Source organism: Egretta garzetta, unplaced genomic scaffold, assembly GCF_000687185.1.
Source record: "Egretta garzetta isolate BGI_Z169 unplaced genomic scaffold, ASM68718v1 scaffold377, whole genome shotgun sequence".
Taxonomy (NCBI): domain Eukaryota; kingdom Metazoa; phylum Chordata; class Aves; order Pelecaniformes; family Ardeidae; genus Egretta; species Egretta garzetta.
Genome location: NW_009260339.1, coordinates 530,471 through 552,834, shown reverse-complemented (window position 1 = coordinate 552,834; position 22,364 = coordinate 530,471). Strand labels below are relative to the sequence as shown.

At 41.4% G+C, this 22,364-nt stretch overlaps 1 protein-coding gene across 1 annotated transcript in view; it reads left to right on the top strand.

Annotated features, from left to right (window-relative positions):
• The first annotated feature begins 4,837 nt into the window (after positions 1-4,837).
• ATP7B (ATPase copper transporting beta) overlaps positions 4,838-22,364 on the top strand; it is a 22,436-nt gene continuing 4,909 nt past the window's right edge. The window contains exons 1-16 of the mRNA XM_009642615.2: positions 4,838-6,047; positions 7,595-7,831; positions 8,962-9,125; positions 10,010-10,171; positions 11,614-11,690; positions 12,059-12,233; positions 12,809-13,042; positions 13,232-13,323; positions 13,459-13,586; positions 14,709-14,863; positions 15,073-15,207; positions 15,951-16,145; positions 17,680-17,862; positions 19,417-19,615; positions 20,690-20,827; positions 22,144-22,286. Coding sequence (XP_009640910.1) covers positions 4,841-6,047; positions 7,595-7,831; positions 8,962-9,125; positions 10,010-10,171; positions 11,614-11,690; positions 12,059-12,233; positions 12,809-13,042; positions 13,232-13,323; positions 13,459-13,586; positions 14,709-14,863; positions 15,073-15,207; positions 15,951-16,145; positions 17,680-17,862; positions 19,417-19,615; positions 20,690-20,827; positions 22,144-22,286 — 3,624 coding nt within the window. The 5' untranslated portion in view covers positions 4,838-4,840. The remainder of the gene's footprint in view (positions 6,048-7,594; positions 7,832-8,961; positions 9,126-10,009; positions 10,172-11,613; positions 11,691-12,058; positions 12,234-12,808; positions 13,043-13,231; positions 13,324-13,458; positions 13,587-14,708; positions 14,864-15,072; positions 15,208-15,950; positions 16,146-17,679; positions 17,863-19,416; positions 19,616-20,689; positions 20,828-22,143; positions 22,287-22,364) is intronic.

Genomic DNA, 22,364 nt, shown 5'->3' with positions numbered 1-22,364 from the left:
CGTGGGTGAGCAGACAGGGAGAGGCAGACAGGGGAAGGCGCTGAATGGGCCCATTTCCTTACTGGCTGACTGCCTGGCATCATGGTGAGGAGTCCGGCACTTGAATTTCAGGATGTGAAAGTTAACATCCCTTCAGGCCAGGTGAAGGAGGGTGGGAGGGTAATGCCAGCCCTGGGGGGAGAGCCTTGCTGGAGCACCAGAGAGGAGGCAGTGGCCGTGTGGGATCTCCGTGTGGGTGGTGGTTGGGGAGCTGTGGACGGCGCCTGGTGTGGCCTCAGCCTTGTGCTGCAGAGGCCAAGAGCTTTACACTGGCATTTCTGCAGTGTCTGCACCTCTTGGGAAGGGGAGATGAGGGATGAGGGATGGCTTTCCTGGTGATAAGCCACCCCACGAGGTGACCATGGAGCACAGGGGTGGAGGGACCATGGGGACCCAGCCAGGGGTGGCTAGCGGCAAAGCTGATGAGGGTACAAACCTTGTTGAATTTGCAGCCATGGGGTTGCATCTGTTGTCAGGACAGTGGTCACCATGTGCTGTACGGGAAGGTCTCAGCCAGTGCTGTGGTTTCTTGTTCATTGGGTTGTTTTTCCCCAGTTCAGTTGATTTTTATTCTGTATTCCCTCACTGCTGTGCTACACCCTTGGCCTTTGCACTTCTGAATGGGAGTACCCAAAAGAAATAGCCCATTTTGGGGGACAGTGGGGCAGCCTCATGCCAGGGCCTCTGAGGGCAGCCCTTGATGGAGCGGTTTTACCACACCAGTTACACAGGCCATGGACAATGACCACCTTTCCCCCCAGACCAGCTGCTCAGCTCTGGATGCTGTAACACCAAGAGCTGCGTGACAAGCCAGGGCTTGAGACTCGGTGCTCCCAATCCAGCAGTGTCTCCCTGCCCTGCTCCACCTCCCTGATTTCCCAAAATGTTATTCCAGCCCCAGGTATATTCCTGTGGGATGATCTGCTTCCTGCAGGCTGGAGGCAGTCAGGGCAGACATGAGTGTTCCAGTTCCTGTCTGGGGCAGCAAGGGTTTTTCTTCATGCCAGTGGGTTTGCTCTGAAATCCTTGTGCTGGGAGCTGGGCTTCAGATCCCACGCTCGTGCACATCAACAGTTTCGGTTGCTACTCATCTTGGGTCCAGTTCAGAGCTGTCTCCTGTAGACAGGATTTTTTTCCATCCAGCTCTGGTGCTTCCTCTAAAGCCTTCCAGCTACTGCTGCTTCTGTGTCAATGGGCCTTCTCTTAATTTTCTTCTATTTTTTCTCTATGTTGTTTAAATGAGCTCCATAACATTGCTTTCTGTAGGGATTCTTAGCTTTCAGACTAGAGGCTTGCTCTGCTATGCATTTTGAGTTGCAACTTTTATGTGCAGAACAAGGAAGGGAAATAATTGTCATAATTTCATGTTTCCATTATTTACATATCTTTCACATAGTTACTGTAAAAATATGCACGAGACTGGTAGAGCAAACAGACTTGGGGTACACCTGCCCTCAAAGTAGTAAGCAGATCTCCTTTGGTGTGAGAGATAAAATAGTCAGTAGCTGCGGCTGGTTCTTTTACACTCCTGTACGGATGTGGAGTCAGATGCATTTTCATTATTTCATCGGGTTTTCTCTCTAGGCTCAAGCAACCAGGAGGGGCAACATCTGGGAATCCCAGGCACCTTTTTTGGTGGTTTTGGAGTTGTCTGCTTCTCTGACCCTCTTGCAGATGCTGACTCTGAATTCCTATATAGCCTCATAGATGTCATTTTTTGTGGGGGTGTTAGCTGGTATCAGGAAACCTTCTACTGAGACCTAGCATGTGCCTGAGGAAAACTATGGGCACATTTCCGCACGCCTCATGTTTGTATCCTTACGTGAACCTGCTGTTTTCCTCTGATCTGGTGTAGAAACACCCCTTCTCATAAATACACACACAGATGTATTTGTGCCCCCCCCCCTTTTTTTTTTGAAGTTTTTAAACAAGACCAAAGGCTTTGTAAATGCTGTGTTTGAACCTGTGCACATTTCTGTTTTTTGAGGAGGAGATTCTTCAATGATTTGGCATCTTTGGAGTGTTTTTTGTTTTTTAAAGGGAATAACCTTTTTTTTAATATCCACATCCCCTCTCTAAATTTTTCCTTGTCATTTAAAAATTTGTGTGCAAGGATTTTTCTCCTACAGAGCATAAATGTCTGTTTTTGTCAAATAACAAGCAAAATATTTTTGCCAATTCTTCTGAATGTTGGGATAGCTTTTTATCCAAAATATAAAGCAGCTGCCAAGTTTTGATGTTTTTGTGGCTTGAAATGCATTGAAATAGTAGAATCAGCCCTTGCTTTTATGTTTTTCAAAAGACTGGAGGATGAGAAATACCCTTTAATCTTTTTATAAATTAATTTGAATTGCTTTGATATCATTGGGTACGTAAGAAAACTGAGACGGTTTGTGAACCTGGGGGTGGAGGGAACACAGTGGAGGACATAAGGCCTGTGATGGTTCCTGGTTTTCATCTCCAAGTGGCTGCCAGAAAGGCGGTGAAGGGCAGCAGGAGAGCAGAGGATGTTCATCTCGCCCATCTCTCATGCTCTGTTTCGCCAAAGGATGCAGAAGGCAAACACCTTTGTCATATGAGCCAAAGTAAACGCACAGGCTGAGCGGATGTGGATTTTTGCTTTACCGGGTGTTTGCGATAAGAAGAGCTGGTCACTGCAAGCAAAGTGTCCTTGGGGGAATGGGGACAGGAGATATGGAAGATGAGACAAGGGACAATGTTCAAATAATGTTTCTTGAGGTAGGCATTGCAATAAATGCAAGTTTGAGTTTCAGCAGCATTTGAAATGTGGTGAGTAAGAGGCTTTTCCTTTGCAGACTGGCTTCTTTTCCATATACGAGGACATATTATTTTAAAGTGTGGGAGAACACAAACAGGAGGAAATAAGCATGCGGTTGTCTTTGTGTGCACTTAAACAAGGGAACCACCTCTGCAGGGAGTTCCGATTAACTGTTTATATTTTGTTTTGAAAGAAGGGGCTGGCTGTGCATTTCCACGTATGTTGGGGATTTCAGTAACTTCTGGGAAGGAAAGTGTAAGGAGAGGGGTACGTGCCTCGGGTGCTGCCAGGCCTGTGGGAGGAAGAGGTAAACGGGAGGTCAGGGCTAAAATATTCCTGTGGCTTTTCTTCCCCGGCATCCCCAGAGCACAGCCTTGAGGCCAAGTGGAGAGGGAGGGGGCATGGGGGGAGAGCTTGCAGTCAGGATAGTGAGGGGCTGCACTGTAATGCTGAAGAGTTGAAGTTGCTCGTTCTTCCTCCTGTTCTAATTAATAAATACAGTACGGAGAAGGCTGAAAGCAAATTTCTCATGTTAAATTTTTGCTGTTTCGGTCATGACCTCAGACCTCATTATTCCCAAGCTGTCTAAGCGTGAAACAAAATCAAGTTAATGAATTTTGAATACTGCATCAAATGAACTGGATGCAGTCTGGTGTTAATAAGCGGCCTAAATGCTTCTCATCCACTCTGAGGTACCAAGGAGGGAGTTTTCTTCTCAGTGGTAGGAACAAGATTTGCAGTGCTGAGCCTGATCCTGGTGACCCCCTCCCTGCAGTAGTGCTCAGCATCAGGTGCTTTATTGAAGGGTGGAGAGCCCACAGCTTCACAGGCAAGTGAATAGATTCGTCGCAGTAGCTTGCACCTAGATATTTAGTAGTTAAAGCTGCCTTAAGTCACACACATGAATTTTGATGTTCTTTCCATGAAACCTGACAATATGGGACTTGTCCCTCACCTTCTTAATCTTCCTTATCACTCGGCACCAGCAATTTCCTTTGATGACAGAGTCTGTGCTCCAATTACCTGTTCTGTGAGAAGCATTGCCTTTGTCACCTTTTTATTTTTTTTAAATATTTCATTTTCAGTTGAGTTGAGTGCACTAAACTGTAGAGTCCCAGTACTGTGGAACCCATGATCTGGCTGACAGATAGTCCACTTCTGGCTGATCTACTTCAATACTGGCCATTACACCCTAAAAATCAGTGTTGGATCAAACCATTGAGTTCTTGCAGCTCAATGTACAGTCTTTCTTAGGTGCCTTGCAAAGAGGTAGATGAAACTAAACCATAGTGGAATTATCTGCATATAGGTCTGTGTCTTTTAAAATCTTTGTCAGATATAGATTTTAACTTAAAGATCTGTATATATGCAGACTGCCCAGGCCCTTGTGCACACACATAGAGATCTTCAGATGTCATGCAACTGGTCCTCCCTGTGCCAGCTGGTTTCAGGCTCTTGTGACGTACTTGATTTTGTTTTCTGTGGGTGTTTTGATTTAGTTTCGTTGGTTTGGTTTGAAGTCCTGCTGGGCAATAGCAGGTTGGACAAACTGAGCCAGCTTCTGACATTTGTGGAGAGACATTCAGCCCACTCTGCCGTGACTCTTTGTTGCAGGTGACAGTGTGCTCTGAAGAGCAGGGCTCAGGCTGCATGGTGACAGTGCCCCGGGGCTGCAGAGAGCTCAGGTTTTAAATGATTGGATTGGAAACATTGATACAATTTTACTTTTATTTCTCTAGTGAATGTTGTTTAAATTGCTGCTCAAGAGAAGTGTCAGAGGCCTGGTTTATCATTGTGGGCATAGCTCGATGGTAGTATACTGAAAGTGTAAGTTAACGTTGTGAAGCGTTTTGGCAGTATAGACTGACTTGAGAGCACTTCTCATATGTGCTTGAGAGCACATGCAGAATATTGCTGCTTTTACAGTGCTAAAGATACATGCATCTTATTTTTACTTTTCCTCTTGCTCTTTAGGCTTTGCCCAACACTGATTCTCCTCCTGGCTGTGAGCTGGAGCCTACGATGAAGCACAATTTTGCTTTTGACAATATGGGCTATGAAGAGAGCTTTGAAACTGTGCCCCCTCCGTCTTCCCAAGAGCACACTGTGGCAGTTAACATTGCAGGAATGACTTGCCAATCTTGTGTGCAGTCGATAGAAGGCCAAATTTCCAAGGTGAAGGGCATTGTGAGTATTAAAGTCTCCCTTGAACAGAACAATGCTGTAATAAAGTATCTCCAGTCGGAAATAAGTCCTGAACAGATTTGCCAGGAAATTCAGGATATGGGCTTTGACGCCAACATAGCAGAAGAAAGATTGACAACAGCAACTGTAAATTTGTCATGCTTGAGAGAAGCAGTAGTTAAGCTTCGTGTAGAAGGCATGACGTGCCAGTCCTGTGTCACCAACATTGAAGGAAAGATTAGAAAACTGCATGGTGTGGCGAAAATCAAGGTGTCGCTTGGCAACCAGGAAGCAATTATTGCATACTATCCTTACATCATTCAACCTGATGACCTCAAGAGCCATATCAATAACCTGGGGTATGAATGCACCATTAAAAGTAAATCAGCCCCTCTGAAACTTGATGTCCTCGATCTGGGGCGTCTGCAGAATGCAAACCCCAAGGAAACACCAGCAAGTCTTGAGAGTGATGGGGTGGATTCACTGGTCACCAAGAGAAGTGGCACAACTACAGTGACTGTACGGATAGAAGGCATGCACTGCAAATCCTGTGTCAGAAACATTGAAGGAAATATAGCAGATCTTGCTGGCATACAAAGTATTAAAGTGTCTTTGGAGCATAAACGTGCTGTGGTACAGTATAGCCCAAATTTAATTACCCTGTCAACTTTGCAGCAAGCTATTGAATCTCTTCCACCTGGAACCTTTAAAGTAAGTCTTCCTAGTGGTTCAGAAGTTAATAACGGAGCATCTCCATCACCTGCTTTGCTATGCGATCTCTTCAGAGAGCCGCTGCAAGACACGACATCCACAGCTGTAATTAGGATTGATGGCATGACCTGCAATTCCTGTGTACAGTCCATAGAAGGGACCATATCACAGAGACAAGGAGTGCAATGTATAGCAGTTTCTCTAACTGACAGGACTGGGACCATACATTATGATCCAGCTGTCACCAATGGAGAAGAGTTAAGAGCTGCCATAGAAGACATGGGGTTTGATGCTTCTGTGCTGACAGGTGACTGGTTTTTTTTTCCTGTGGGTAGTGGGCCAAGCTGGGCCGTGTGACACCTGCATTGAGGCTCTTTTCTGGAGAGAAACTCTTAGAGCATCACATTGGCATTGTCTTTTCTAAGGGACTGGCCTGATCACTTAGCAAGGGAGAGAGATTTCAACTGTGAAGCACCTTCTTTCAGCCCTTAATAACTGCACTAGTGGGTGGAAGAGTTGAGTTACATTATGAAGCCAAAAGGTTTGGAAGTTGGTACAAGGTCTTTCCAATAGCTGATCCCCTTGCCCACTGAAGTAGGTTTCCTCCTATGCCTACAGGCTGCTGTAAGTAGACCTATCAAACCAAATGTTTTTATTTATGCTCCAAAATACTAAAACCCACAAGCTTAATGACATCTCTTTCATTTCAAACCACTTTTTACCTAGCTAAATACTCTTTTTAGTGTTCTAATCCTTTGACCTTCATTTCTTGAGTATTTTTACCAGCCCTACTTTACTAAGCCTTGCTTTAAGCAAGGTCAGTGGCAAGATGCAGGTACTCTTTGGTGGGAGCAGGTGCTTTTACATGTCAGCTGCAGCACAGTTTGTACATTTTGTACATATGCTCAATGTTTAAGAAGTTGCTATGGGGCACAATCTCCTCTCTAGCAAATTTCAAATGCAGCAATATTTATCTGCTTCAACTCAACAGATTTGCTGTGAGATGCTGATGTAGTTTACCTGAAATGAATTAATTTGATCCCAATAGACCCCATCTTGTTAGCTTTTATGATGGGTCCAACCCCTCTGAATCTGTGGAACTGCTACAGATTAGGAGAAGCCTGTATGTGGTGTTTAATTATGATTTGTTTGATTTATAATTTGTTGGTGGGAGACCACCTGATCCATTTGTGGAAAAGGAGAGAAGCCCCTGTGTTTAACATGTTCAGAAGCAACTCCTGCTCCTTTACACAGACCTCTGTCCAAGGGAGGCAGTTTGCGAACACAAACAGCTGGAGCTGTTGGGTGTCTGTTCAGTATCTGGTAAAGAACAAAAATGATTGCAACAGGCCTGTATGTGTGAAGGTCTTCTGGGTGCTGCAAATCCTTCCACTACTTGTTTTGCAGTACTCAGAATGTAAATATTGTGCCATAAAGAGAAACCTGTTCAGAAACTTGTCCTTTTCCTTGTTTGAGATTAAGTGCTATGAGTCTTGCATAGATGACAACAAGGACAGAATGGATGTGAGGCTGGACTGCATTTTCTGTGCTGGATAAGGACCCTCTAGATACCAATGTATCTTCATTGAGTGGAGGTAGTTGTCAGGCCTAGGCGTTGAAATTGGAGGGAATCATTTGCCATCTGAAAGTGGAAAACCAGTCCTGTGGAGTTAAATGGTCATGCAAGTGGTACTGGTGAGTGTGTATCGTGATACACATAGTAACAATCTATTATTTCCATGAAGAGACTGTGATTACCATGTCACCTTTCAAACAACTAAAAGACTTTGCATGATTGATAAATGTGACCTGCTTGTAGTTTCTTGTCATCCGATCACACTATAGATAGTGTTTGTTCAGTTTATTATGCATTTATTCAAGATATTGCCGCTGGAGAACACAGGCACCAGTCTGACGCCAGCAATGCTGCCGTGCAGCCTCGAGCTCCAGAGCCTCCCCGCCAAGGTTGTGCCTCAGATGCTCTTCCAGACAGTCCTCACCTTGATGGGCCAAACCAGCCCAGCGGAGTGGCAGCCGAAAAGTGTTTTTTACAAATCACCGGCATGACCTGTGCATCGTGTGTGTCTACCATTGAAAGAAATTTGCAGAAAGAAGACGGTAATAAATTTAAGATTCCTATAATGAGTTTATAAGGGACTAAGGGTTGGAAAAGGTATTCTATGTGGTTAATGAAAGAGGCTGTGGTACAACATCTTGAGGTTAAATAGACTTAATGCTCTTTCTTAGTGCTAATTTAACTATATCACTGTTTAACTGTCCTACTGCGCTGGTGGACAAACCCGATGCACACACTTGTTTTGTAACAGTAAGTTGTTTTAATGTGATCAGAATTTTAAATAAGGCTCAAAACAAGAACAGAGAAATGGTTCTCATTTAGTTTTCAGGGCCTTATTGCTTTACAGAGCAATCCATCTCTTCCAGAGCTGTTAAGAGCTCTGACACGTTTGTGATGTGAAACTTACCCTTCAGGGCTGATTTGCACAAGCAGGTACAAATGCATGGCTCCGGTGCCTGGGTAATTATATCAGCTTAGGCACAGCAAAACTTACTAGGTTAGAAGTCTGCACACTGGAGCTGCCTGTTCTCTGGCCATATAGAAGATGAACAGATGAGCCTCAGCATTGCCTGCCCTTGGACAGGAGGGTTTTGCCTTTGGAGGGTTTTGCTTATTGATTCCTGCGCCCCCGGTCTCCCAGTGATGGTTTCACTGCCTTGATTTAAAAACCCAAGAAACCATTAGCATATCAAACAATTTTTTTTGCCTGTGATTTTTATGTTTTGCTTTTCAACTCTAAATGTACATTTCTGTGGTTTTATTTATTTAAAAAAAAGAAGAAAAAAAAACACCAAAGGGAAAAACAAGAAAATAAAAAGGCCTACCATTGTGCTGTGGCATTTGTTTAGGGCTTTCCAAACTTAGAGAGTCCAGGGTAGAGCTTGCAGCAACAAATGCAAAGATTGCTTCTGAACATCCTCTTTGTCTCATCCCTGTGTAACTCTTGAGGTTCCTCTCTCGTTGCTAAAGGGTACCACAGTGTGGCTGGATCTCAGTAGAAATTTTGCTGTTGTGAATAGGGAACAACACTAGAAGGAAGCAGAGAGAAATCATTAGCCTCATAACATCTCTAAGTTGTTACAGTCCTCGTTGACAATAATTTGTATTATTTTCTTTTTCTTCCCCTCAAGGGAGCTACATTATCTAATATTTTTTATTATTGCCACTGCAGGAATTATTTCAGTTTTGGTAGCACTGATGGCAGGTAAAGCAGAGATAAAATACAAGCCAGAATCCATACAGCCTCTTGAAATAGCACAGCTGATCCACAATTTGGGTTTTGAAGCTACCATCATAGAAGATCATGCAGAAACAGAAGGAAATGTGGAGCTTCTTGTAAGTCATGTGTATTTGAAATTATATGTTGGTTTTGGAAAAGTCAGATCTGGAAGAATCATTTTCTTGCAAATGTATTTGTATAAGGAGTTGTGGCTTCAGCAGGTCAGTTCTGGTTGGTGACACTATTTTTTCTTAATTGCAGAAAAGACAAAAATCAATTTGTCTTAGAAGAACGTGTCCAAAGGTGCTGAAATAAAAAGTGATAGTTTTATGTACAGAGTAGACTTTTCTTAGTGAGGAGAGATGAAACAGAACTTTTCTGTTAAGGCACTTCAGTCAACAGTGCAGACTCTGAGCAACTGAGAATGTAGCATCAAATACATATTGATAATGCCTGGGGCTTTGTATGGAGATCTGAGAACTTTGGGTAAAATTAGTAAATTGTTTATATGAAGGACAGGTTCTTCCAAAGCCTGTTTTTATCCTCATATATACCTACTAGGAGACAGATAACAGTCTGCAGTTGTGCTAATAGCTCAGAAAGTGGGAATGTGCCTTACTGAAGCCATAGGAAAATTTAAGTAAATGAGATGAACATACAGAGTTTCACTTTGGCAATGTTAATACAGCTGCTGATAGAACTGTATTAGCTATACTATTATAGTTGATACAATGTACAAGTGCTGCTATACAAATATATATCTGTGACTGTAACTGCTGGTTGCAGAATTAATATAATTAATATAATAAAAGTTCTCAGCTTTGTTTCATTTAAGACAGCTCTATACAGTCTTCATGCTGAGGTCTTGAGTCAGTACCAGCAGAACTTGAATAGTCATTAGTACCTTTGTGACGTGGGGAGGCCTTGTCTCAAATTCATCCACAACTATTGGGTGAATGTGGGGGACTGCTAATTGTACCTACATTTGTCTTTTCTTTAGATTACAGGGATGACTTGTGCTTCTTGTGTTCACAATATTGAATCCAAACTCATGAGAACAAATGGCATATTCTACGCCTCAGTTGCACTTGCTACTTGCAAAGCTCACATCCAGTTTGATCCTGAAATTACCGGACCTCGAGATATTATAAAAACAATTGAGGTAGACTTTAGAAATTTTTTATGTATGAACAATTATAAGGTGAAGTTAAGAAGGAAATAAAGCAGCTGATATTTGAGAGGTTTTGCTGACTTTTGCAGATGACATGGTAATTGCTATATGTTTTTATGATTTTGTGATGAAGCTTCTGGGCTCCACAGTACTACAATAGTCTCCCAGGCTGTTACTCTCGAAACACACCCTAAAAACTACAAAAAGAAGCCTTTTTTTATCTGTATCTGGTGAAAGTGTCATATATTCATTCTTTTCAGTTCTGTGTGCAGAATCACGTGTCTCTGATTTCCAGTCATTTCAGTGAAGTGTTGATACTTCAGAAAAAAATACTACTTTCTCTTGCCAGTGAAAGAGGCTGTAAAAGAAGTTTTGCAACAGCTCATACCACAAGTATTACACATCTCTGATACACTGCCATTTATTCCCACATCAATTCAGGGAACTTTTTAAACCAGAAGAGCTTGTGATACAGCCACTAAAGGAAAAAAAATCCTGGCTTACCAGTAACCACACTGGTTGGTGGATGATAAAATCTGCCATTATCATGGCCCAGGTGTGGACAAAACTTTTTTCTTCTCTGTCCCACCGGAAGGAAAGAGAACTTACTCTGAGGTGCATGCAGTGAATAGACAGGAGGACAGCAGAGACCGTCTGCCTTTCATGTTCTAGAGTCTCAGAACAAAGCTGTTAAACTGCAGAATTGATGTAGCAGCAGTGATTAACAACTAGTAGACTCCTCAGGCTGGTAGGTAGTTCTGTAAAGTGCATCCTGCCACAGGAGCATCTCATGATGCAGATATGAAGTTTAAATGTATTGTGCTTGCAAGTGTGCTTTGGGTTTTTTGTGGGTTTTTTTGTGGGTGGTGGTTCTGCTGCAGTAACTCACTGAAGTGTCAGTCAAAACTGGCTTTTTGCATATTTGTTTCTGGGATGCTTTGCCCTGCAGTTTGCTGTTGTACAGGTTTAAACTGATTCTAGCCAGTTTGATTTTCAACTTCAACCCTTGTGTTAAGGAGATGCTTGCAAGGTTGACTGTCTCAGTGGCTTGTACATTTTTACCTTCCTTTGTGGTATTTCCCATGTATCATATTTATTCCAGTGGAGATGAAAGGGCATAAATTTCGCTTGAGGAGGTGGGCAGCAGAATTCCAGCTGTCAGTGGGAGCTTCCTGTGCCTAAGAAACCTGGGACACTTACTGCATCTGTACACTGTGTCCATGTATAGGTAGCAGAAATCTTTTGAGTACTGTCTGAAATATCCTCTCATGTTGGCAGGATCTAAAAATAAATAAGAAGTTGGCATTTATTAGATATGGAACAGTGTCCTTTTCTGACATTTCTTCTAAAAGTAGTGTCATTTAAATATGTTATAAGTAATATGGTTAGTTTAATCAAAACTAACTCATCTTTCCTCCCCTTTCAATGAAAAGGAAATTGGCTTTCATGCTTCTGTGGCTAAAAGAGTTCCAAATGCACATAACCTGGATCATAAAAGGGAAATACAGCAGTAAGTATTTCTTTCTTTCTCTCACTAATGAACGTGTATAGATCATCTCTTGTAACTCACCTCCCTCTGCCTCTTCCCAGTTAATTTAGCTTATCCTTGTGTAAAGCTTATTTAATTTTATGATTTGCCATTTGGTTCAAGTACTTTTATTACTTTCATTAGTTTCAGTTTTTAACTGATAGAAGTCTATACAGTTAAACTTGTAGGGGACACTGAAACTGTCCCGAAGTGTTGGATCTTTCCCAAATATCCTGAAGCTGTGTGTTAGTACAGTACTAATACTCCAAGCTCTGTGCTGCGAGCACACTGTTTGGCCTGGGTACTGCGGGGCGTATGACAACCAGGGATTTACAGCTTCTACTTTTCAGGTGGAGGAAATCTTTCTTGTGCAGCCTACTGTTTGGTATCCCTGTCTTAATCCTAATGATTTATATGCTAATACCCGACGGTGAGCACCACGGGTCTATGGTGCTGGAACAGAATCTCATTCCTGGATTATCTATTTTAAATCTTCTCTTCTTTGTCCTGTGCACTTTTGTTCAGGTAAGTCCACAGTAATTCCTAGGGGTTTGCTTTCTATACACCTCCCATTTATGTAATCTGATGTGATAAAGACTGGAGACTGGACAGGTTTAGTGGATTAGCCCTGCCCTCTCGTCTGTACCACCTACGCAGAATGAAGTGGCACTTTTTTGCAAGTTATCCATTCTGTAATTGCTCACAGCACTTACTCCTGCCAAAGTTGCATAAGATAGTTTTCCAAGCGGGGAAGGTAGTGTTAAAGTGAAGAAATACCTGATCAGCTGCAAACTGTTTGGGTAGCTATAGGTAAATCCCTTCAACTTCTGTGCCTTGTTTACTTTGCATTGCTGAGGAAAAGGATGATATTTAGCTGGCAGAGTTGTTCTGAGAACAAGGAAGGGCAAATGAGAGGACGACAAAGGAGTCAGCCTCCTAGTAGACCACTCCACTGAAGTTGTATCAATATAAAATTTGCATGGGACAGCAATGCCTTCCCTTATCTACTACGTGTTTATAATTCTGCTATAGGCGGTATCATGTACTCTGCTTTCACTGCTGTGATCTTAATACAAGTCTGTCCATGCTTACACCAACAGTTTCTTGGCGGATGGTATTTTTATGTACAAGCTTACAAATCACTGAAGCACAAGACGGCCAATATGGATGTGCTCATTGTACTGGCCACGACGATTGCTTATGTGTATTCATGTGTGATCCTGATGGTAGCGATAATTGAGAAGGCAGAGAAAAGCCCTGTCACTTTCTTTGACACTCCTCCAATGCTGTTTGTGTTCATTGCCCTTGGGAGATGGCTGGAACACATAGCAAAGGTAACTCACCTTCACGCTAATTATTGTGTATTTATGATGAGAGTAGAATAAAACTATACAGAGGAATTTTGAGTCACATGTTTCTGATGTAGCCTATATTAGACAAGGTCATTTAGAGTTCATTGTGTTAAGTAGGCACCGGCATTTATATATCTCAGTATACCCTAAACATCTATCTCTGTTTCTTAGAGTAAGACCTCAGAAGCTCTTGCTAAACTTATATCTCTTCAAGCCACAGAAGCCACTGTGGTGACTCTTGGACCCGACCACTCTATCATCAGGTATATATTTATGAACCAAAACCCCTTCAGCCTGCCTGGGTGCACAGACTAGGCTTGATGCAGTTAATGTGAAAGCATTATTATTATTTTGAAGCTAATGGTGTAAATAATCTGTTCTACTTGTGTCTTTTGCAGGGAGGAGCAGGTAGCTGTTGAACTGGTTCAAAGGGGTGATATTGTAAAGGTGGTTCCTGGTGGAAAGTTCCCGGTGGATGGAAAGGTCATTGAAGGCAGTTCTATGGCAGATGAGTCTCTCATTACTGGTAACTTCCCTTACACTTATGCAAAGAAGTGAAATGTTCTGGAACATTTTCTTACAAGAAAAGGGAGCAGACACAACCCAAAAGCTGCTGCTCTCTGAATAACCTCCCACCTTAATGGATGCTGTGTCTGACCTTTGTGAGATTGAATCCAAATCCCATGTCTGTACATACCCTAAAAAGCTGAAGAATTTCCACTCAGTTTGGTCACTTTTACTAACGTACTGATGGGATGGGTACATTCTAAACACAGTCATCATTATTCCAGAGATCTGGTGGGAGTTGTCCCTGGAATGTGTTTGTAGAGATGGCACCTTCTGAGAAATAATTTCTAAAGGGTGATAGGGAAATATTGCTGAGATGGTGGGGTGTGTATGCATGGGCACTCAACAGAGCTTCTGACAGGGATCTCCCAATAAGCAAGAGGAGGGAAAGAAAGCCTCATGACTTCATGCTCATTAAGGGTCATAGGACTTTTTTACAGCTGAAATTTTAATTTCATTTAGTAAATATGATAAGGATTTACTGCATCATGCAATTCTTATACATAAGATAAATGATATAAAAACTTTACATTGGCATTGCCTTACTTGTTTTAGTTATGTATTTACTTTGCTTGGGTAAGAGGGACACCCTTAGTTTGAGAGAACCATTATCACTAATGCTAAAAATAGAGAAAATAAAGATTTTGTGGAGCTAGTATTGTTGGAGAGGCAGCATGAGAACAGGAGCTTTGCCACAGAGACAGCTTTTCTAGTCTTTGAAAACTGAAGGTGGTGGAAATAAAGACAGATTGCTCAAACTCCCATGGCTAGGCAAAGTATTAATCGGAGAAATTCAAGCAGTTCCTTTTACAATCAGTTTGCTCCTGGCCCTTTTGAGGGATGGCATAGTGGAGGGTTAGGACCAAAGAAACAGAATTTGCTTTGAAACTAAACCTAGAAAAAGGTTTATAGAAGTATGACAGCACTTATACATGTCTTCACTAGACAGAGATATATGTGATTTCTTGTCGTTATTGCTTAGCAGGCTGATTTTGCCAGCGTACAATGAGCTGTGTGCTAATTAACTATGTTCACTATTATTAGGGGTATTGCCTCATTTATTCCTACCTTTTCTTTCTAGGGGAAGCTATGCCAGTCACTAAAAAGCCTGGGAGCACAGTGATTGCTGGTTCTATAAACGCACACGGCTCAGTTCTTGTTAATGCAACTCATGTTGGTAATGATACCACTCTGGCACAAATCGTGAAATTGGTGGAAGAAGCTCAAATGTCAAAGGTAAAAATAATAGAAAAGAAAAACTTATTCACAGATTTTGATTATATAAGAAAAATATCCTATATTTTTATATATTTACTTGTTCAAAAACTGTGCATTTTCCAGACTTCAAAAAATAATCAGATGAAGAATATTAGATATTTTCATGAACTCTACATAATTTTGTGTTTTGATAATAAAGATAACAATACATTTTTTTCTTTTTATAGGCACCCATCCAGCAACTGGCAGATAAGTTTAGTGGATATTTTGTTCCATTTATCATCATCATTTCAACAGTGACATTGATAGTATGGATCACAATTGGTTTTATAAATTTTGATGTTATTCAAAAATATTTTCCTGTAAGTAATTTCATTAAGAGCTGGATTTTGGTGCTAGGATATCTTCCAGTCTAATTAACATACCTTCTGTGTGTAAGGTTTGATGTTGCAACCTGGCAAATACTTTTATACAGCGTGATGTTTTCTACACAGAGCAGATAATTACATTAATTAAAATCTATCTGCAGGTATAAATATAACTTTGCATTTATCCGTTAGTTCTGCATGGGGTTCCTACAAACTGAAATTATTGGCAGTCTTTCTGGACTAAACATGATCTATAGCTGCATTGCAAGGACCTGAGCCATTCCTATATTGTCTGAAATTTTTTTGGACCTCCTTGTTCCTGATGGCAGATAGTGGGTTTTGCTTTAGAAAGAAGATGAGCTTCTGTTGGCTTTAAGATGTGTATTTGCTATGCTCAGCAACTGTGAGGATCTGTGTACCTGGAAATAGGGTTCTCCTTGGCTAAGCTATACAAGAAATGCCAGAAAGCTATATTGTCATCCAGGAGCCTGAGAGCAGAGTCAAGCATATGTGTGCTTGTGCAGAAAAAAAGCCAGAAAATACTGTGTTGAACAATTCATAACATTGACTTTTCTCTACCATTACAGTAACAATAATAGATTGCTTTCCTATAATTGATATTTCCACATAAATGTGTTTTTTGAAATGGCTATGACTGATTGTACATCTGTATTATCTTCTATCAGCAACCATACATCTCTGGTTTTTTTTTCCCTCTCTCTTCCCTCTTCTTGCAGAATCAGAACAAGCACATTTCAAAAGCCGAACTAATACTGAGGTTTGCGTTTCAAACCTCAATCACTGTGCTGAGCATTGCATGCCCCTGTTCTTTAGGCTTGGCTACCCCCACAGCTGTGATGGTGGGCACAGGAGTTGCTGCACAAAATGGTATTCTCATCAAAGGCGGAAAACCCCTGGAAATGGCACACAAGGTTAGTAGTTCATTCCATACTTCTGTAGCTTACCCAGCTGTTGCTACATGAAATGCAATTTCCCAGAAAATCTTGCTGGTCCAGAGAAAGACTGCAGAATGTTGTTTGTTTTTTTTTCTATTGCTTGCTGCTCCTTAAGGTTAAGATGACAGATCTGACTTTCTTTCGTCACAGCAAAGTGTTGAGAGCCAACAGTTCCTGCAGTCTTATGCCAGTGAGGCTGCTAATCTTCCATATGACCTCAGAAGTTTCTGACTTCTGCACTCTCTTTACCTCTTCTGCAAAAGAGCCCAATAATCCAGTGGTTTCCTTCTTTCCTCAGAGGACCATTGTGAAATGCATATTGTTAATGACCAGTAGTTTAAATGTAGGATGTAAGAGAAAAACAGAATGGTTTGTATTTCTTTTAGTGTATAGAAAATGATGGAAGACGGAAAAGAGGCAGAAAAAGCCATTCAAAGACAGAAAACTGATGACAAGAGGAGGAAGAGGTTGAAGGAAGAGGAGGTTTGACATGTCCACAGCCAGTGAAAAGAATATGAGTTTAAACCATGCTGTGGTAGACTGGATTAGATGTAGGCAGAACATTTTAAGTGAAAAGGATGGTAAGAGTAAGTTAATTAGGCTGATAATTCTTGTTCTTCCTGGACATTATAAAGCATAGACCATAATTTTTTCCGAGGCTCTGCAAAAAACCAAAAAATGACTACTAATTAGTGTCAGGACTTTTTACCTTTTTACGTTTTGAGGCTAGGGTCAGGGCTTGGAAAATTAGGTGACCTGTTGGATTCTGCAAGGTTGGTGGGTTGGAATAGCTGGGAATGGAAATAGTGCCTACTTTGTTGAGTTTTTTGGTTCATGTGTTTCCCTGTGCCATGTTTGTTTTCAGGATTAGAATTGACTTTAGCTTTGGCTTTCAGTGTATGTGGGGCTGTGTGGTTTTGTTCATTCCTGATTCTTCAAGACCCATTGGGCTGGCTAACAAGTAATTGCTGAATTTGGTGAATAGCATGAGGCTGGGTTTTATTAGGTTGTTTCTGGAACTTGTTGCAGCTTCTTACATTCTTCCCACCTGCTCTTATCACCAAATAACTTCCTGACTCCTCTTTCCTCGGTGCTATTGTTAATTGTTTAGAACAACATTTGTAAAAGCCCTCCTTGCATGATATACTTTGTGGTTAGAGTGATTAAGGTGCCATTATCTGAATCCTACATGTGGATACACACATGCACTCACCAAGGACAGAACAAGTCCTGCAATGACTCTGTTGTCTGAGATCCTGATATAGATAGAGGATGATGCTGTAGCTTCAGTGAAATCACTGTACAGGGAATGAATAAGAAAGCATAAGGAGACCTACTGTACAGATAGTTTGAGGTACATACAGGAATCCATACTTTTGTAGGTTTATTTTGTCTTGGTGTGGATATAGTCAACTGATTATTAAGGTCTTGCCTGTATTTATGTATCTAAAGCATATGAGCATCCCTATGCTCGCTGGGCTTAGGCAGTAACTCTGTTTGTTTCTTGCAGATCAAGACTGTGATGTTTGATAAAACTGGGACCATCACCTGCGGCGTTCCTAAAGTCATGAGGGTGCTTTTGTTGGGAGACACGGCTGTGCTCCCTCTGAAGAAGGTCCTGGTAGTGGTTGGCACTGCAGAAGCCAGCAGCGAGCATCCTTTAGGAGTGGCAGTCACTAAATATTGCAAAGAGGTACTTAGCCTTCCTATTTCATCTAAGGTGTGAAGGGATCTGTGCAAATGCAGCAATGTTGTATAAAATGAACAAGTCCCAGAGGGAGAGGCCTGCCTGAAAAGTAACAGGCTGGAAAGCTATCAGATTTTATGATTGTGCATCTTCGTCTGGACAACACCAGAAGGTATATTCTAAGCTTTGCTTTTCTGGTAATGCTGTGGAGTTCTCAAGCAAGATCTTACAAAGTTTTTCCTGAACTAGTGGGAAAATAAAGATTGCGGAATATGTGCAGGAGGAATACTTATGCTCAAAATAGCATTGTGAAGCAAATGTGTATGGTGACATTTCATATGTTACCTGACTGTAGTCACTTCTATTAGTCACTTGCTTATCTGAATAGATTAGACAAAAAGCTTTAAAACCTGAATATTAAACTGTGATATTTGGAATTTCACAAATGAATAAATAAATTACTCAAGTCTTTGCAAATTTTGCGAATCTTCAAAGGTCATTTATATATTGCATGTGTTCCTCAAATGTTTCAGGAAGAATGAAAGCACAAATAGTAACCAAAACAGGAAGCCTGGTTTAAATAAATAATTTCTTTCTGCTAAGACAAGTCATTAGTTGTTTCCTGGAAAAATTAATTGGCAAGAATATATCAAACTTATTCGTGATAGAACTTTCAGTGGTAAAATTTGGAAGTTAACATATAAATTTAGAAGGAAAAAGGGAGTATGGGTAATGATTCAGTTGCCTCTCTTGTGTTTTACATTTTCTCTTTTCAAATTTGTCTTAGTTCTCTGACACTTCTGTAGTCATCCCATGCACCAATTATTACTGGATCATGGCTTATATGAATTACAATGCTATACTGTTTGCTAATATTCTTACCACCTGCCTTATCACCCCTGTGTTATAAGAAGGTCACTGAAAGGTACATGTAATTACAACTTCCAGAGACAACGCAGAATAACTTGTTTATAAATGCATATTTTCTCCATTCTTTATGTAAATCATAGGGTCCTGGTAATCCCTTTTCTCATCTTGAAGGTACTTATTGGCTTCTCTCTCTAACTCAACAGAAAGACCTTATCATCCAGCCAGAGCACTCCAGGAATTAGATACAGTTTTTCACTGTACTTTTACAAATATGTAAAAGGCCTGAACCCCCACAGCCAGTTGTCTGTGAGGTTAATTAGAAGTTGCACCTTTTCAGAAGCTGTGTGGCTTATTGTTATAGTATTTCTTTTTAGTTCCTAGTCTTGGCTGAGGTCATGGACCGCTGCTTTGTCCTTGAACTACAAGGAAAAGCTGTCCTTTATGGTTTGCTGCTGCTAGGGCTGTGACCTGGATGTGTTCTGTATGGCTGCCCCTTTCTAGAAGTCTAAACCACAGCACGTCCAGAACATCCTTACTTTTAGTTCTGTGCTACTGATACTCCATGCTGCTTTTCTGTCAGTCACTCATTGTCAAGAGGAGGAATGAGGCTTCTTTTTGGCAGGACTTATCTCATATTTGTACCCCACATGGGCAGCACAGACTGATGATGAACTCTGGTTATGTCCATAGGAGCTTGGCACTCAGAGCCTAGGATACTGCACCAACTTCCAGGCAGTCCCGGGCTGTGGCATCAGCTGCAAAGTTGGAGGTGTTGAGGCTGTCCTGGGCATGGCCGAGGAGGGTCTCAATAAACTCGACACTAACAGGAGCAGGGACAGCAGTGCTCCTCTGGGAGATAATGCGCTGATCACACTCTCCGAACCACATGGTACGTCTGTCCCTGAAGCGACTGCCAGTCGCAGTGAGAATACTAACAAATCAACAGTGCCAACTATTGTAGAACAATCCTATCAGACTAGGAACAACAGAAAGCTGGATTTATGGCAGAAGGAGGCAAAGAACACAAGGGACAAAAATGCGTCTTAACAAAAATTGAAGCACTGTCTTTCCCCTACTCTCAATCTCTCTGCAATTCAGAAACCTAAATAAGAATTTAGATGACCCGGTGATGGGTACGCATAAAGTCCATACAATGCATAGGCAATAAGGCATACCCAGCAATGTAGGCCAATATGTTTTTGTTTCAGACTCTGTGGAAGCTGCTTTGCTCTTTTGTATTGTAGGAGAGAAAGAAAAAGCACTTAAAGCCTTCCTTAAGAAGCTCATCAGTTCTCTTCAGAAGACCGTGGCTCTCCTGGCCTTTTAAAGAAAGCTATTAGAAGAATTAAATAAAAAACCCCCAAACCTTAATCATCAGAACCGTGCCATTTGTGAATAGTGTTCATGTAATATTTTCTCACCTGCTTCATACAGCTCTTGTGAAGTTGGATTGAATTCATAATGAGGTGCTCCACATACTGTTTCATTGTTTGTTGGAACAAAACTGCTTTCTTACCAGAAATAGCCTTTATATTTGAAAGAAGTCATTAGTTGTGAGAACAAAGCAGCACGGCATTTATGAAATGTGCATACTGCACTTACCCAGACAAACAATGCCAACTGGCAAAGGCAAATACTTCCATTAAGTTCATGACGCAGTTCTGTGTATTAACAGGCACAGATTGAGTCTTGAAGGAGAAAAGTTTTATGAGGCTGTCTTCAGGCAGTGCCTATGCATTTGTGTTTGGCCATGACAGCAGCACTTCAACAAGGCTAATACTGTTTGCGTCTTGACCATTGCCAGTCCAGAACACACAAAAAAATAAAATTAGGAAAACCTATTCAGAATATCTTTTTTATAGCTAATGCAGCCTGACATTGTCATCCTCAAACATCTCTGGCTTGTGTTCACTATTTTTGATTTGCTCATTTTTCTTTTTGTCTGTGCACAAAGGTTCATCAGCTTCTCATACATACTCAGTGTTGATTGGAAATCGTGAGTGGATGCGACGCAATGGCTTGCATATTGCAAATGATGTAAATGATGCAATGACAGACCATGAAACAAAAGGACAGACTGCCATACTAGTGGCTATAGATGGTAACTGGTGTTCTTTGGAGTGACTTAATAAGTATCAATTGATCCAACCATGGAATGGGTAAAAACAAACTCTGGAGCAATTGATCAGTGGCTTAGTGTGAAGACACTACTAATCTTTTCGTGCAGAATTGCTTGTGAACTGCAAAGTATCAAGGTGTTCTTAAAATAAACTTTCACCTCAGGACAGTGTTTATAAGATTTTGTTGGGTAATTTTTAATTTAAGTATTAATTTCTGAACCTCCTATTGTCTAGGACTGTTGTTCAGAAAAGCAGTGTCAGTACAGTGCCACGTTCCATCCTGACTTTAGATCACTTAAGGATCACACGCCAGCCTATTGCATCACTGATTTCAAAACATTTCATGAATGACCGTGATGATTTGTTAGATCATTCAAGTATAATAGATTAGACTAAATGAGTTTTGCCAGAGGGATTCTGCTCTGTGCTACGCAGAAAGAGATCCCAGACAATACCTTAATATAAGAAACTGCTATGATGGTGATAGATTGCCTGGGCATCTGTGATCTTGAAATGGGGCCTCTGGTTCAATTACTGAATAAATATTTTTGGTGCTCCTCCAGACCAATTTTGAGAGGCATTTGCTTGTCTGAGCCTGGGTTCCATCAGCAGTCCTGCAAAATCAAGTGATCTTAACATGGAAATAAGGGCTCTGATGTACCGCTGGTGTTCCTATAGCAAATAGAGATACAGGGTGCAAGACCTACTAAGGTCCTTACTTTCGAAAGGTAACATGCAATGCTAAACCAATGCAAGATTTTTGTAAGTCACGTGAAGGAAATGTGGAGGCACCTTTGAGTCAATGTGTTGGAAGGCAGGTGCAAAACTTTTGTATAAAAAAAGTAGTTAATTGTAACAGAGATCCAATACGGAAAGATTAGGGGACCTAAAACCAGATACTCTGTATGCTTCCTCCTGGAGAAGTGACTTCAATATCTGACCTGGACACAAATACCAAAACTTTCTCTGGCCCACTATCGTATTTGTCCATAGCATAAAACCTAGAAGTCAGGCATATTTAAAAGCTACCCTCCTCTTCTCCCCTTCCTCCTGATCCCTAAATATCAAAGGTGTTTGTTGTTTGATCTGAAACAGTAAAACGAGAAAAGCGTGTGTGTGTAAGAAATAGACCATAACTTAGACAACTGCAGACAGTTGTTCAGGCTTCTGAGTGTCAGTATTGCCCAGAATGTGTTATTTTACAAGCCACCGTGGTGTGACGGAGGGGAAGTCCTGTTTTCTTGCTGTCACTTTGCCTCCCACAGCTCTCTCTAACAGGGGACATTTCTTTGTGCAGGCGTGTTGTGTGGAATGATCGCAATAGCAGACACTGTCAAGCAGGAGGCAGCCCTTGCTGTGCACACACTGAAAAACATGGGAATAGATGTGGTGCTGATAACGGGGGACAATAGAAAAACTGCAAAAGCCATTGCTACTCAGGTATCTGCTTCTTTGTGTTTCAAAAAAAATACGTGATGAGCTTCTAAAACTCTGCTTATCCCAGTGAAATTAGAGCAG